This window comes from Aulonocara stuartgranti, assembly GCF_965226115.1.
Source record: "Aulonocara stuartgranti genome assembly, chromosome: 12".
Lineage (NCBI taxonomy): Eukaryota > Metazoa > Chordata > Actinopteri > Cichliformes > Cichlidae > Aulonocara > Aulonocara stuartgranti.
Window position 1 is genome coordinate 37,527,524 of NC_138948.1, and position 16,806 is coordinate 37,544,329.

Below are 16,806 nucleotides of genomic sequence, written 5' to 3' on the forward strand. Positions count from 1 at the left end.
TGATCAAAAAGACTCATTTTAATCCTAAAGTTCAAATCCAATTCAACTCAATTCAATTCACTTGTATTCATGAACAATAATACAACTATAATTCAAACTGGGGGCTGGTTCCATAGTAGAGGGGCCTGATAGCTGAAGCCTCTCATTGTACTTTAGGAAACTGTAGGAAGCACATGTAAGCCTGCAGTGTTCTGCATGAAGTGAAGGAGTTTTAGGGCGATTGTCAGGTTTGATGATAAATGAGAACGCCACATGCAGACTCATAAGCAGGCGGGGATCTAATGAGAATAACCTTCTATTGAAGGCGGGACTGAAATCCAGGCGATAACATGATTACTGCAGACATGTCTGAATAAATAAAGCTGGATATGATCTGCATAGCAATGACAATGTATGCCATCTTTTTAACACTACTCCCAAAGACAGCATACGTATGTAATGTCAGAAGTATTGTGTAATGTGAAATCACATTACAATCACATTATTGATACAGTGATGTCCTTATACATACATTCTTCAGTCATTTAGACAATAACCTAACACACAGTTTGTAGCAATAAAAAGCAGTACGGCATTAAAACTGACTGTATGCCAACCAAAGCCAACAAGTACCTGCAACAGAGATGAGCAATCAGGCTGCCTTTCAGTTCAAGCCAATTCATGACTCAACAAAATTAGGGAGACACACCAACAATCAGATAATTACCTATGAGCAAGCACCAGGAAAAAACATCCGGCAGAACCAGGCTAATGGTGGAGCAGCCATTAGGAGTAAAGGGAAGAGAAGGGAAAAGAGAAGAAGGTTGTAAGGAGACAGAAAACATCCACACTACGGGAGAAAGAAGAAAAAACAGCATTGCAGGCTCCATTTCTTCATTACTGCTACAGGGAATTATATCTAATAAGATTAACCCTATGGGCTCAAAATGTGGTCATAAATATTTTGTACTTGTAAAAAAGATTTGTGTGTGCGTAAAAAAGATTTGTGTGTGCGTAAAAAAGATTTGCATGTGTAAAAAAGATTTGTGTGTGTAAAAAAGATTTGTGTGTGCGTAAAAAAGATTTGTGTGTGTAAAAAAGATTTGTGTGTGCGTAAAAAAGATTTGTGTGTGTAAAAAAGATTTGTGTATGTGTAAAAAAGATTTGTGTGCGTAAAAAAGATTTGTATGCGTAAAAAAGATTTGTGTGTGTAAAAAAGATTTGTGTGTGTAAAAAAGATTTGTGTGCGTAAAAAAGATTTGTGTGTGGACTTAGAAAAAAAAACCCTGCAAGTTACAAGTACGGATTTTTGACCCTATTTTTCTTCCCTTCATCTGATTGGTCAATGTCACATCAATCACAAATGTAACAATCCAATCAGAGAACAGATGGGTTTGGCTGTCGAGGGGCGCTTTTTTTGAACTGCAGGTCTTTGAAGGGAATAAATGCCCTTTTACATGCCAACCCAGCCTTTTCCTTCATCACCACGAAGGAAAACAGTCTGTGGTCGTCCGAGTTTGGTGATTTTTGTGTCACAGGTCTACGTGTTTAATACAGGGACTTCCACAGCCTTTTCAACAGCGCTGCGGACCGCGGGGTGGGGGCGGGCAGTGTTTTGGAAATGACAATCTTCATTACAAAGCTTTCTTCGTTATGAATTAGCATACATGTTTTTATTGAACATTTGAAGAACCAGCAAAAAAAACAGAAACTCTTGTAGAGGACATAAAGTCAGAGATAGAAAAGACAAGGAGCAGGTGCATCTAGTTCTGGATCCTTTGCTTTTAGTTAGCAGTTAGCATTAGCAGCACATCCTGCGTCCGATGTGAAAGATAAGATAAGATAAGAGATAAGATAGAATTTTATTAATCCCTCGGGTGGGTTCCTCTGGGAAATTCGGTTTCCAAAAGCACAGCACCGACAGAAGTTACAGTAACAGAATGTTATATATATATATATATATATATATATATATATATATATATATAAACACACACACACACACACACAAAGGACTTTTATGCTGCGCACTGTGACTCACAGCAATGGTCCTGGGTCAGCCCTGACTTTGTGTTAAACTAATCCTAAAGTAATAATGGTATTTCTAACCACTGATATACCACAACTTTATCCTTTCAACAGCTACTGAAAGTTAGGGGACCTAGCTGCTATCGGATATTTATATAGAGATCCTCCAGCTTCAAACTGTATCATTTCATTTCATTTAAGTATTTATTGTCATTGTCACCCTTCAAGGACCTGCAGTTCAAAAAAGCGCCCCTCCCGACAGCCAAACCCATCTGTTCTCTGATTGGATTGTTACATTTGTGATTGACATGACATTGACCAATCAGATGAAGGGAAGAAAAATAGGGTCAAAATCTGTACTTGTAACTTGCAGGGTTTTTTTTTTTCTAAGTCCACACACAAATCTTTTTTACAAGTACAAAATATTTATGACCACATTTTGAGCCCATATAATCCCAGTTATACCTCAAATACCAGCTTTCATAAGAGAATGCAGCCACAGACACATCTCCAGCACAGGCCTTTACAGAATGTAAAGCATCTGCAGCGTTGTTTAACAGAGTAGTTTTCGAGATGCATGGAAAAAATAAATACATAAAAACAGTGCATACAGGATCATGGTGCCACTGAGTTGCTCCCCATATGGAAAAGAAATAGAATAAACTTATAAAAGACTTGCATCAGATGTGGCCTTCTTCATATAGTGACTCATATAAGGCTGATATGATTCACTCATGAATCACACAAGACAGATACAAACTTTATAAGACCTATAAATATCTTTTCCATATGGGCATATTTTAATCTTTCAACATTCACCAGGTCACAATGAACAACTTTCTCTCAGTAGTCATTAGTATCAGTATTTTAGCAGTAATATGATTTTTTATTTTTTGCTGTGATATCTGCTGTTGTTTTGTGTGTGTGTGTGTGTGTGTGTGTGTGTGTGTGTGTGTGTGTGTGTGTGTGTGTGTGAGAGAGAGATGCTGGAGACACCTCCTATATCACTGAACTTCAATAAGTAGTTGGTTTGAAGAACTTTTGGCAGATGTTCATATATCTGAGTGCTGACAGAAGACAAGTTTTGTTTATCTGATAGAAACATGACGATGCAGGAAGTGACATCACTGACTTGAGCTCTAAAAGTGCACCACCGCCAAGCTGCAGCAGTTCACCACAAAATACTTTAATATGTCTTTGTGTTCTGTTTATGTGCGTGTGTGTGTGTGTGTGTGTGTGGGAGGTGGCAGTCAGTACTTTGAACCACAGGTCATACCACATCTACTTCGAGCTCTCCTGATAACACAGGACTCAGTTCCTCTCTCACATTCATCCTTACGTCCCTCTTTCCACACACTGGCTCTGTTATTCTTGTAGCTTTCTGTGCATCTCTCCCTCTCTGCCTCCTTCCTTCTTCTCTTGTCCTTTCCTAAACCTCCCACCCCTCTTTGCCCTTCCCAGGTCTTTAATTAATCAAAATGAGCTAGCCCCTGGGTGACCCTCAGAGAGCTGCTAGTTAATTTAGATTTACTGCCAGTGTCCAGCTGAGGGCAGATAACACTACAGTAGGAGTTTTTCCTCATGTAGGTAGGAGGAGGATGCTGGGCCAGCCTGTCTTCTTCTTCTTTCCACAAAAAAGAAAAAACAAGGGTGTAGAGAGAAAGAATAATAACATATCATTTGAGGTTAGACACACTGCAGGTTATGGTGGAGGGGGGTACAGTAGCTATAGTACAGCATAGCTACTATAGTCCCATCTCTTTGTATTTACATGAGCATTTATGAGACTGCATGTCTTCTGCACCTTCAGCAAAGTCTGAAATTAAAAGTGTTACTCCAGGAAAAGACACAACATGTGTTGGAAAACAAATAACGCTGATGAATTAATAAATGTTCACACACTGTCCAGTTCAGTAGTTGAACCATTCAAGCCAGTTACCTATTAATCATACAATGAACTGACTGCAGTATTTAAATGTTTCACGACATCTGTTTACATTTATCATTCATTTTACACACTGTAGTTTTTAACTATGACAAAAGTAACTTAATAATGAAAAAAATATATTTTTAATTTTTAGTAAAATTACATTTGTTTTCATAATCAAAAGAATTAAGAACTAAAGACATGTTGGACATATGTACTTAAAATACTAGTAAGAACACAGAGGCTTTAGTAAGAGCTATGTCACACAGAACATGCTTATTTATACACACAAAGGCAATAATTTAACAAGAAACAAAATATTAACAATAATAAAGACCTAGCATAACAGAAGCCAGCCATGGGGAACCACAAACCAGTGTACTCTCAATGCTGGTCCCAGGCCTGGAGAAACTGGGAGGTTTGCATCAGAAAGGGCAAATCAAACAGGCCCAGGTTAGCAACGAACACCTGCAGTGGTTTGGCTAGCACGTTGCCAGCTGATACTGTGTTACTGCTGTCTAATTGGAGTTGTAATTGGAGCACACAACAGTTGGTATAAAGGTGAACAGAGCGAAGGTGATGACAAGGTGTTGAGTAGGTTTGGCATTAGGAAAAGGAATGTGGAAGGATAGATGGTAGTGGACTTCCTGACAAGGATTGGAAGGGCTGTGCTGAACTCACAGAGTGAAATATAAGAGAGGAGGAAGGTGCCCACAGGTGTACTACATCCTGAAGAAGGTGCAGGAGACTGCAAGGTGCTATCAGCACAGTCGTTAGCTTACCTTTAGGATTAAAGAAGAAGCAGCAAGTGAGGGCAAAGATTAAATGTTGCTGGACAAGCTGACAGATGAGGTCAGGCAGGAGACTCTTTGTGATAATGATGTTATTAGACAACACTGATCTGCAGTGAGAGTAGGGAGCAGGTGGGGGAAACCTGGAAATGTGGAGGTATGCTCTGTAGAGAAGGGGAATGTATGTCGAGAGCAGAAGACAGGATATATATGTGTGAATGGGAAGGCAACAGGTGTAACGGTGAAGATGCAAGAAGCAGAGGTAATGAAGGTGGAGGAAGAGTGCAAGGAGAGCGTCACAACATGCTAGTGAGATCAGTCAACGTCTGGTTTAGACAGAGTTGCACAACAAAAAGATGGGAGATGCTAACATTGTCTTTGGGAGTAATAAGGGACGCAATTAGAAATGAGTCTGTGAGCTCAGACAAAGTAAGAGACACGCAATATTTGAAGAGGAGGGGTGGTGGGTGTGTTGCACACAGGATGAATGCTTACATTCAAAATGCTTATAAAGTGGAGTTATTATGAAGAAGAGGAATTCTTTGCTGAGGATTTTATTTTATTTCTGATTTGGGCATCTGACAGCCTCATTCTGACAGAATTCAAAATCTGTGAATCCAGCCTGTTCAGTTCTCACATCACATCATCAGTAGTTGTCTGCCATAGTGGATGTGATACTAATACTGGTTACTGCTTGGCAGTGGTTTCTGGAGGGTGCTGTCTTTGCTGGGTGAAAGCAAGCTGCTGCAGTAAAAACCTTCATAGGTATTGTTCTGATTGCTGGCTCATTCCCCATAGATGCATGTTTGTCTGCAAACACTAGCTGAGCAGCAATGCAACTGAAAAAGTGTGGCACAGACTGGAGATGGAGAAGCTTTGCCTTTGCAGCCATTTTTCAGAAGATACAGCTTTTACTTTGAAGGCGATTAATCTCCATTTCCAGTTTGTGTCACATTTTTCAAAGTTTCACTACGACTGAGAGAACCTGGACAGTGTTTGTAGAGTCCATCACTTCCATTCAAACTACAATTGCAGCACTATTGGAGCAACCAAAGCAATCACAAAAAGGGTTGTGCCAGCTGGGTAATACACAGGTGGTGACCAGCTGTCACTGACAATCTAGGGCTATGTGACTGGGGTCACTTGGACAAGTTAATATATGACATGGTTAGTGGTCACACATCTCAGTAAGTATTTCTATACAGCCTTAAGTATTTTACATGTAATTATTATATTTTACCCTATTGTTACATTATTAGCACAACATCTGATTACTTTCCAACTCTCTGTGAATGGTACTCATGGGCACTGATCAATGAACAGTGCTCTGATTATCAGGTTGAGGAAACCTGCAGCTGAGACTGATGAAGTCACTTGGATGAGTGATGAATCGTTTCTACGTCCACATGAACAGAATCAGCTTTTTGGGGAGCCATGAAATGCAGCTCTAAAATTTGTAGTATTGCGTTCAGTTGAGCTGAAGCTGAAATTTGCTGACTCTAACTGCAGCTCTTGTCAGGAGTAGAAAACCACATCGAATGACGGTACCACAGTATGAAAGCTTTGTTTGAGCGAGGTTACAAAACAGAGCAGTGAAATCCATATAGTCAGTATGAATGGAGATGATTCTTTTCTGTCTTCATACGTGCTTCTTAGTGCACCTCTCTTCTCTCCACAGGGTCTGTACATCTTCTTAGTCTATGCTGTTTACAACAGTGAGGTAAATGCATTCAGTCCAGCTTTTGTCCTGCAAAATCAGAGCACATCCTTGTGCATTATGTGAGGCTGCAAGCCTTTTGGACAAATCAGTGGGTGTAAAGACTGCTTCTCATTTAGGTGAGGAATGCCATAAAGAGGATCAAAGAAAAGAGAAAGGCCTTATCTTTCACGGTGAGTGGGCAGAAGGATCCATCGGGACAGAAAATAAATTCCCTCTTCAGAAAAGTGGACTGAAATATGGACTGGATTGTGATGTTTTGGCAGAACTGCTCCCAGCCAACCAGTTTCCTACCTTCTCAGAGGACCCCGATCACTTCCTGGGGCCACAGCCTACCGACGACCTCCAGCCCTGAGACCAGTGAGACGTCTGTACCTGCCGGCACTACTTCCACATCCATGGTCATCAAGAACGGTGAGCTGACGTGATGTGCTCCTCACTCAAATATCACACATTTTGTTAAGAACACTGATTGGAGTTTACTGATCATGTGTCTGCTGTTAGAAGAAGGCTCAGATTCAGCCAAACGCTGCAGCACTGGTCAGATGTACAGTGCAATAAGTAATGACCCAGAGCAAACTGCCCAGCCTGCTCTCACCCCAACACTGAGAACAAAACTGAATAGGGAGGTGGGTGAGGTGGGCGGAGCAATCTCAAAAAAACTTTTTGCAAACTCCATGAAACAGACAGTGATTATTAGCATCTACATGTTTTCAGGTTCTGTAGCCCTGGTTATCTAAATGCACATAGACCCGCCTGTATATTTGCCTCACAATCACCATAATCGTCTTATTGTTGGGCTTTGGCTGATTAAAAAGTTTTTTATGATAATGTTTGATCACACTTTATACATTTATGACTCAACAGGTTTATCACCCAATGCAAAACACAAAATGAATCTGATTATGACCCTATCTGATGAAGCAATCCCACTGCAGTGTAGCTGAATGATGTTTCTGTGAACACTACACAGCGGCTGCCTCCTCTGGAGACAGCAAGAAAACATCACCGTGATCCAGCTTCAGTGTTATGAGTCTTTGTGAGTTACAAAAACTGTTATTGTGGGAACTATAATAAATCAGCCATCCTTCAGACTTATCAGATGCTGTGGATGTGATGCAGCCATCATCAACTGACTTTTGGCCATTGTGAATATTATCATAAGAAAACATTGAATGAAGTATTATTGTGGTGCAGTTATATTTATCTGCAAATCCTTCAGTTAAACTAAAGGCATGTTTTGAAGACAAAAAGTCTTGCACGAGTTATTTTTCACCTCTAGAAGAATAGTGAGAACCATGGAGTCTGATTTATAACCAAGATATGTACTTTAATGCACACATTAAGCAAACTAGAAGGTTAGTCAGGTGACTTAGTTCAGTATTTGGATGAAGGCACAAACTCAGTAACAACACTGTGACATTTAGAAACATTTCATATCAAAATGATTCTGGAAAACTCATCCAGGCATGAATATGAGTGAGTTTGTTATCATAGAACTTATTGTTATAATGATAATGGATTGCATTTATATAGCGCTTTGAGGGCCCCGAAAAGCGCTTTACAATGCCACTATTCATTCACTCTCACATTCACACACTGGTGGAGGCAGCTACGGTTGTAGCCACAGCTGCCCTGGGGCAGACTGACAGAAGCAAGGCTGCCATATCGCGCCATCGGCCCCTCTGGTCAGCTAACCCAATCCCTAACATGGTCCCCTGTTAGGGCTAAATCAGGGGACCATCAACCTGTAGAAGCATGATAACTTCCTTATGTGCTTGGTTCAGTGGAGTTCTTCCTCCCTGCTATGATGATTGAGATGGTTGTTGTTTGGAAATTGAGCTATATAAATAAAAACTAACTTGAGTTAAGGTCAAGAAAAACAGCATGTTTGCTTCAAATATTCTATTAGAGATGACGAGCTGTCTGTGATGTGAAACGCTGAGTCTCTTGCCCAGATTGTTACGTCGATGTTTGTGAAGGACACCTCAGCAGCGTATTTAAATGCACTGAGTCAGCATCATTTATGAACATGTTGGGTTAAAAGACAACTGCTCACATTGCTGTGACAGCTGCATCACTATATCAGTGCCAAAGAATATGTTCTGTAATGTTTGTGATGTAAATCATCTAAAACAACACTTTCAAACAGTCCTGACAGAGATGCTGGACCAACCTTCAGCAGGTCATTAAAAACAAGAAAAATCTATTCTCCATATTTCAGGTCACTGAAAGATCGTCATCTCTGAACAAGACTTCCCTCAGAAGTCATTAGCCATGATCGGGGGTCGGCAACCCTGGGCACGCGAAGGGTTAACTGATGGCACGACCATAGTTGGACTGGCCGTGATTTTTCGTTTTTATGGGCCGATGATTTTTTTTGTTTTGTAACGGTATAAACAAAAGGTGGTGGATTGGGCAGATGCTGGCCGATGTGAAAAATAACTCAGTTATTTGGTGGTGGCTGTGGCGGAGCTTCCACAGAGGCCAGCAGGTGGATGAGGGAAAGGGGAGGCAGGAGGAGGAGAGACCCGGGGCGGCTGCCGGTCCGAGTGTCAGGTGAACTGAACTTCAGGTGAGAAGTTATGACCTGCAGTCTATCTGGGTCAGATATGAACCAAGTTTAGCTGGAGTTTATTTTCGTTGTGCTGACTTTTTACAGTCAGTTACAATAACTCGTACTGCGTGAGCTAGCATGACGGAGTTTCTATACAGCTGGGTGGTGCTATGATGTTACTGATAGTGAACTTTATTTTATTCATAAGGTTAGTTAGTAGAGTTGCCAACCTGTCTCGTATTCAGAGAAAATATTACGCGTTTCGTATTGAGCTGAAAAGGAACACAGTTTGTCCCGGACTTCAGCTACAATGGAAAAAGACGCAAAGCTGGATTTATTCTGTGTCTTTGCTGCACAGCTGTTTCTTCTCCTCTCATTCTCTCCCCCTATGGAGGACCACAAGAGCCACGCGCATGTCCTCTGTGTCCAGCCAGTTAATGCGAGACAAATCCAGCTGCTCATTAAAGCTTTCTGGTTTTATCTGTCTCGAGTCTACAGATGTATCCGTGTATTTCCGTGGTGCTGATGCTGCGCTGAGCGAACAGCTGCTGAAGCATTTGAAGTGTTGGAACGTGGAAATTTCAACATCACTTGAAAAAACTGTCAGCTAGCAACGTCCCTCTCACCGGTAGGCGAAGTTATTTTTAGCCAATTACAAGTTGAATCTGGTAGTTGGGGTTGTTAGCTAAGATACCGTCATTAAGAAGCGGCATAACTAATGTGTGTATGCGAGCTAATTTGCGATGTGCAGCGCTGGCCCGGCCATTTATTTTTTAAAGCACCTTCTCAGATTAATTCACTGCGTGTCGTGCGCAGGGCTGGACTGGGACACAACATCGGCCTAGAGACCGGCCCCCCAGGTATTAAAGCCATGAAGCCTTTGAATGAAAACAAACGCTGTGGTGACAGTGATGTACAGTCTTGTTGGTATATGTATGATTTCTATACATTTGACATCAGATAAAAACTTCATGCAGTCTCTCCTGCATGAAGTCCAGGTGCTGGTTTTCCAGTGTGTGCGTCTGAGGCCCCAAAGCTGACTCACACCCGTAACAGCATCAATGGCTGCTAGGGCTGCCACAAACGATTATTCTGATAGTCGACTAGTCACCGATTATTTTTGCGATTAGTCGACTAATCAGATCATCATCCATTGGACGTAAAACGTGCAGCTTATTGCACCAGCAGCATCTGCTCTTATATAACTATCATTAGCTTACAGCTTTAAGTGTTTAAGGTCTGTGCTAACTAAAAATAAAGACAAGATGATAGTTTATTAAATTTTAATTAAACTTGCAGATTGTTTCGGTGAAGTTTAATAAACTCCTTGCTATCTAAAATATAACAGGACACCGGAGTAAATTCTGGAGCATCTCACACTTCTGATGATCAGCTGTCTGTTTGATGTTTATTCAGCTGAGTAAAAACTATAACTTTAATCTCAGACAAACTGATTTACTCAGGAACAAATAAAATACTAAAAAAAAAAAGCCAAACAATAACATTTTAAAGTTATCTAAGTGACGGCCGGGAGTCCGGTGTTCTCCCGGCTCTAGTGAGCCTAGCCCCCGGCTAGCTATCGAGCTAGTGGGTAACAGACGTCTCCGAAAACGTCGGAGCGCTTTTGAAAATATGTGGTGTCTTGATAAACTGAGCAGATATTTGAGGTTTACACAGCTACATTCTCGCCTGAAAATATGTTAAACGTTTATTTTGTGACCCAGAAAGAATAATAAGTAATATTAAAACTAACAGCTGCCACCATTGGTGGAAACTGAGCTGGGCTGCGCTATGAATTCTGGGACACAGCTTGTTCTTCTTCGGGGTTTAACGGCAGCTGGCATCCTTGTACATGCAGTGCTGCCATCTTCTGTTTCAGTCCGTTATTACACTCTTAAATCCTGCTACTTATTCCTGCGTCTTTTGTGATCTTACAAAGCTTCAAACGACGCGTCGACTATTAAATCAGTCGTCGACGATTTTGATAGTCGACGTAATCGTGACTAGTCGACTAATCGTGGCAGCCCTAATGGCTGCAGTATGGAACAGATGTGGGTGTGTCCTCATGTCCCAGAGGAGTCCACATCGTCATCAAACAGCCCTACAGACACAAAAACGTGAAAATATGAACAACCAGACTATCAGCAGTGATTTAACTACTTTAAGACCTCTGTGAAAATCATTTACAGTATATATTACAGAATTTAAGGCCTTTATAATCACAGCATACAGAGAAAAGTACTGAGCTGAATCAATTTCAGCTTTTGTTTCTCATGATGTATATTGTATTAATAATTAAATTTCATTATCTGTGTCTTTACCACACATTTGCCACACAGGTGTAGATACTGTGGGTTCAGTGAATGCTTACATTGCACTGATTAGAATATATTGGACATTCAAAGCTAAGATTCAGCGCACTGTGTTAGAGGCTGGGATTGGATGAATTCCTCATACATACAACCTTTGATCATCGTTTATGTCCAGTTGAGAATGAATCAGTGCACTCACATATTAAATGAACTGAAACCAGTAGTGTGATCTCCAGTTTTAATCAGCCTGTCTCAGTTGTTTTAACTCTTAAGTATCACAAAGTAATGTGGTAACATCTGGACTGACGGGTTTACTGTCAGCATTTTAATCGCTAGTTTAAAGGCCGTCGCTCTAACACTGTATAAATGTAACAGGCCTCAGTGCTGGTTCTAACAGTCTGAGCTGCTTCCAGCTTTATTTGTGAAGAAGCTAAGCTAAGATGACCTTAAAATAACGGGGCTACGTGCGGTGATGCTAGCGTTAGCCATGTTAGCACGTTACCTTCACAGGTGGTCAGACTGCATAAACAGGCACTCAGTCAGAGGTTGGGCTCTCCGTTTCGCTGCAGGGTTCCTTCATTCTTCATTTATCCGTGTAGAGCCGAGTGTAAATCCCGAGGTTGGACGGCCTTTGCACGAGCACACACGCTTCTTAGCAGGGCGAAGCTATGAGCTACAAAAGTCCAGGCAGACAGCCTGTGTCTGACCAACCAATCAGAGAGCTCCTTACATCCCACGGTGTGGCTAATTTGAATAGCAGCAGGATTTTTAAAATGAAGTTGTTAATCCAACTGCTAATCCAAAAATTAATCCCTGAGCAAACAGGAAAAGGAAATTGAAGCATTTTGAAAATCACTTAATATTAAAGTGCAATTCGAAAATGGTTTTTGAAATGAAGTTTATTAAATTGGAATTCAAAAATGAATTTACAAATGCAGAATTGTACAATTCATTATTTAAGCACAGAATTCTTTATTTCGAGGCTCTTGTGGTCCTCCATATCCCCCCTCCCTCTACTGTTGCTACTTCAATCATGAAACTGATCAATGATCAGCTGATCAGCTTTACTCTCTTGTTTGTTTGTCACTTTGCACATCGCAAATTAGCTCGCATAGACACATTAGTTGTGCTGCTTCTTAATGACAGTATGTTAGCTAACAACCCCAACTACCAGATTCAAACCATTCAAACCAGAAAGCTTTAATGAGCAGCTGGATTTGTCTCTCGTTAACTGGTTGGACACAGAGGACATCGAAATGCAGCTGATTGAACTGAAAAGCTCGACTCTGTGGGGTCAAAGTTTGCAGAACTACGAGCACAGCTGGAATCCACAGCTGTGTGTGTTCATGGAGCTGCATGTTCACCTGCTGGACATCACTACCTGACAGGTTTAACTGTCTTCAGAACATTGCAGAGGCCTTATTGACAGTGTTTGGCTCTACATGTCTGTGTGAGCAGATTTTCTCTCACACGAGTCCTCAGGTAGCCTCTGAACGCTGGACACTCGGAGACCAGCGATCACATTAACATGTGTGTCTCTGTATTAACAAACATGCCATATTGGCCCAGTTTATTTTTCTTATCATTGTTGTGAGGAGGCCATAAATAGCATTTGTATTTTCTGTTGTACATTTCATTTGCTGTTATGGAGTTCTTGTTATGGATTTGTTTCATATAGCTGATAACTGTTCGCTGACAGCTGCCAACATCTGCGAACAAATACAATTCTATAAAGTGGTTCTATATAGTGAGTAACTGTTAGTATAGAGCATTATTAAATTTATTGCTAATGCAATCATATGGCACACTGACCTCTGGGGGAATTTTAGATGCACTCCTCAAAAACACATTAAGACAATAACAAAGTCAGCTTACTATCACCTCAAGAATATTTCAAGGATAAAAGATCTGATGTCTCAACAGGACCTGGAAAAACTAGTCCATGCATTCATCTTTAGTAGGCTTGATTACTGTAACAGCATCTTTACAGGTCTACCTAAAAAATCAGTCAGACAACTACAGCTCATTCAGAACTCTGCTGCTCGAGTCCTCACTAAGACCAAAAAAGTGGACCACATCAGTCCAGCTCTGAGGTCTTTACACTGGCTGCCTGTCCGTCAGAGGATAGACTTTAAAGTTCTGATGCTGGCCTATAAAGCTCTGAATGGTTTAGGACCAAAATACATCAATGACCTCCTGACCCAGTATGAACCTTCCAGATCCCTCAGGTCATCTGGATCCGGTCTTTTATCAGTTCCCAGAGTCAGAACCAGACACGGAGAAGCTGCATTCAGCTTTTATGCTCCTTATATCTGGAACAAACTCCCAGAAAGCCTCAGATCAGCTGAAACACTCAGTTTATTTAAATCCAGGTTGAAGACTCACCTGTTCTCAGCTGCATTTGAATAAAGCACCAAATCCACACTTTAAGCTTAAATTTCAAAACTTACATTTAACTACTGATTTTATCTACTGTTCTGATTTTATCTGTTTTGATTTTATATACTGTTGTTTGTTTGTTTGTTAATTAGTTAGTTAGTTTATTTGCTTGTTTTAATCAATTTTAAATCATGCTTTTTATTTGTTCTTGTTTCTAATGTCTCTGTAAAGCACTTTGAATCACCTTGTTGTTGAATTGTGCTGTACAAATAAACTTGCCTTGCCTTGCCTTGCCTCATCAGAAAGGTTGCCGACCCCTGGCCATGATGATTGAATGAATGATACGTTTTAATAGTGTGCTTCAGACTCGGCTCTTTTCATAGATGAGTTGATCCCATCTGTCCTGCTGACATAAGCAGTGATTAAACGCTTCATTGTTAATAAACAGAGGCAGAAACAAAAGAAAAAAGTTCTCCATGAAAATTCTCATAATGCTCTTTTGTCATTCAAATTGTTTGCATTTTTCATTCTCTCCGTGTTTTATAAAGCTTCCTTTGTACTGTGATGTGCTTATAAGACTACTTTGGCCTTGCATAAGCAACTGTGTGTGTCCTCAAAGACAAATGCAAAGTTTAAATGCAATTAGGTGTATTTTGTGCTTGCAGAGAGTTTCAGAAAGGAGAGCTTTGTGAGTTTCTTTTTGAACCCAGGATCCGGAAACCAAGTAAGTCATGTGTATGTGTTATCAATACATAATGTTTTCTATTACATCTGCTGACTAAGAATGTATCGTGTTTTTGTCGTTAACAGGTGGTACAGCTGACGGGGTTCAAGCCATCAGGTACAGAGCTAAAATCCCCCGATACTGTGTTTGAGTTGGTTGGGAATGTGTTGCTTTACGTTCACACCACAAGTTCAACAGCAGAACAGAGAAAATGATGCAAAGAGAACTTGTGAGGAAAAGAAGAAAGTATCAAACATGATGAGCTGAAATAGTGGCACCGAGCTGAAAGTCAGAATTAAGGAGAAGCAGCAATAAATAATTACAAACTGACAGCAAACACAGCAATGCAGGGCAGCCGGTGAACAGTGAAGTGGAACGACTGAATTAAAGGCCACGAGTTGTTTTGGTCTGATGTGAGCAGCAGTGACTGAACTGCACAGTAAACAGCAGCAGGAGCTCTTCTTCACACAGAGACACCCTCTCTGAAAAAAACAACAAACAGCAGTTGTTGAAAATATGAATATTTTTGCATTGAATTGATTTGAAGTCTGTTGCTGGACTCGCTCACAAGCCTTACTTGGTGCTCTCCATTTCAGACGGGCAAACTGGATGTATCACAGTGTGCAAAAATCAGACAATCACAGGATTTCAGGGGGTCATAAAATAAATGAAATCTGTGAAATCCTGTCAGCTCATTGTCGGCGTCAGTACACAGCAAAATCTCCAGTGTTAAATTAACACTAGAGAGTGTCTATATGGGTCCACACCTCTGAGTGTTAAATTAACACTTTTGACAGTGTTATATGTTTAAAAGTAACCCAGTCAGTTTTGAAGATTAACAATGACTAACACTGAGCAGTGCTGATTTTCTAACACTGGAATATTTCTAACATTTTGAGTTATTTTCCAGTGTTAGAAAATCAGCACTGCTCAGTGTTAGTCATTGTTAATCTTCAAAACTGACTGGGTTACTTTTAAACATATAACACTGTCAAAAGTGTTAATTTAACACTCAGAGGTGTGGACCCATATAGACACTCTCTAGTGTTAATTTAACACTGGAGATTTTGCTGTGTACCAGAGAAGTAAATCGCATTGTTGACCACTTAATATCCAGTTGTTGTATAGTAGCCAACAACTGTCCTTGTGGCTTAGAATTATGGACAGCTGTGGCTCATCAGTTGGTTCAGGTTGTCCCTGCACTACCTGATGTGGGGACAACCTGCCCCGTGTTCCTCCAGTGTGCAGTTTTAAGTGTCCTTGGGCAAGATACTGAAGCCCGAACTGTAATTGGTGTGTAAAGTTAAAGCAGCTTGAGCGGTCGGTACAAGTCTGCCGACCATTACACTGACCGGACGTGTAGAAAGAGTGTGTAATTAAACCTTTGTTTCTATGTGCACATGAAACCTTAACCCTGGCCTGATGGTGGGTGCTCCATACTTCTGTGATCGTTCTGATCAGAGAACCTCTGATGGCAGAGCTGCGTTTATTCACTCTTTGTGAGATGAGTTTGGTCAATGCCATCACCTATAGGTTTCTGAAAATGACCTCGTGCTGTTGGCTGCCTCTACCGTTTTAATATCCATCTGTGGCCTCTGTGCCTTCACAGATTCCAGTGTTAGGAGTGCTTCGAATCCTACCTGTTTCTTCTTTATCTGCCTTCAAACTACACTACATGGCGTATTCAAAAAAGCCTTGAGAACAAAATAGAAATAAGCATCTGCAATTATGCTCATTCAAATTCCTCATTTGACATTTGAGTTGGCTGAATGAAGTGACTCATATACTTCAGTGGGCTTTTGTTGATATTATCTTTTAATAGTATAAGAGCTCTATAATGCTGTTAGAATGTGGAATGCTGTTTTTAGAGTAATTTCAATGCTTGTTGCACAAAGAGCAGAAGAAAACATAGTAGCTGTAATTTTTCACTTAGGATGATGAGATTCCTTCCAATGGTGTGAAGAAAATCCACATTTAATAGAGAGAGCTGGGGTGCAAAAATTAAGGAGGGGCAGGTTACCTTTTCTCCCATTGTCTCTATTTCCTGCTTAGCGTGTAGCATTAGGCCGCATAGCTGTCTTTCATAAAGATGAATGTGCAGACACACACAACAGATGGTCCCCATATTTCCAGAGGGCTAGGTTGTCTTCAATGGCTCCAAATTGGCCGCCGGTAGAGAGAAGGAAGTTTGGAATAGATTCATTAAATGTTTAGGCGCCTAGGAGGACGGTTTGGAGTGCTGCGGGCGTTCATTGTTGACAGCAGAGACAAAGCAGAAGTTCATTCCCTTAATCAGAAAAATTCAGCGCTGGCCATTCATGCTGTCAGCCATTAACCACTCCAGCACCTGCTCTCTCTCGCTCAGCCTTTCATTCCTCTCGGTCCCCCTCTT

At 40.8% G+C, this 16,806-nt stretch overlaps 1 protein-coding gene across 1 annotated transcript in view; it reads left to right on the top strand.

The window, feature by feature from the left end:
* Positions 1 to 16,806, top strand: part of adgrd2 (adhesion G protein-coupled receptor D2) — a 66,832-nt gene that overhangs the window by 46,797 nt on the left and 3,229 nt on the right. The window contains exons 21-25 of the mRNA XM_082555282.1: positions 6,404 to 6,445; positions 6,562 to 6,615; positions 6,709 to 6,856; positions 14,356 to 14,414; positions 14,501 to 14,531. Of these exons, the coding sequence (XP_082411408.1) occupies positions 6,404 to 6,445; positions 6,562 to 6,615; positions 6,709 to 6,856; positions 14,356 to 14,414; positions 14,501 to 14,531 (334 nt within the window). The remainder of the gene's footprint in view (positions 1 to 6,403; positions 6,446 to 6,561; positions 6,616 to 6,708; positions 6,857 to 14,355; positions 14,415 to 14,500; positions 14,532 to 16,806) is intronic.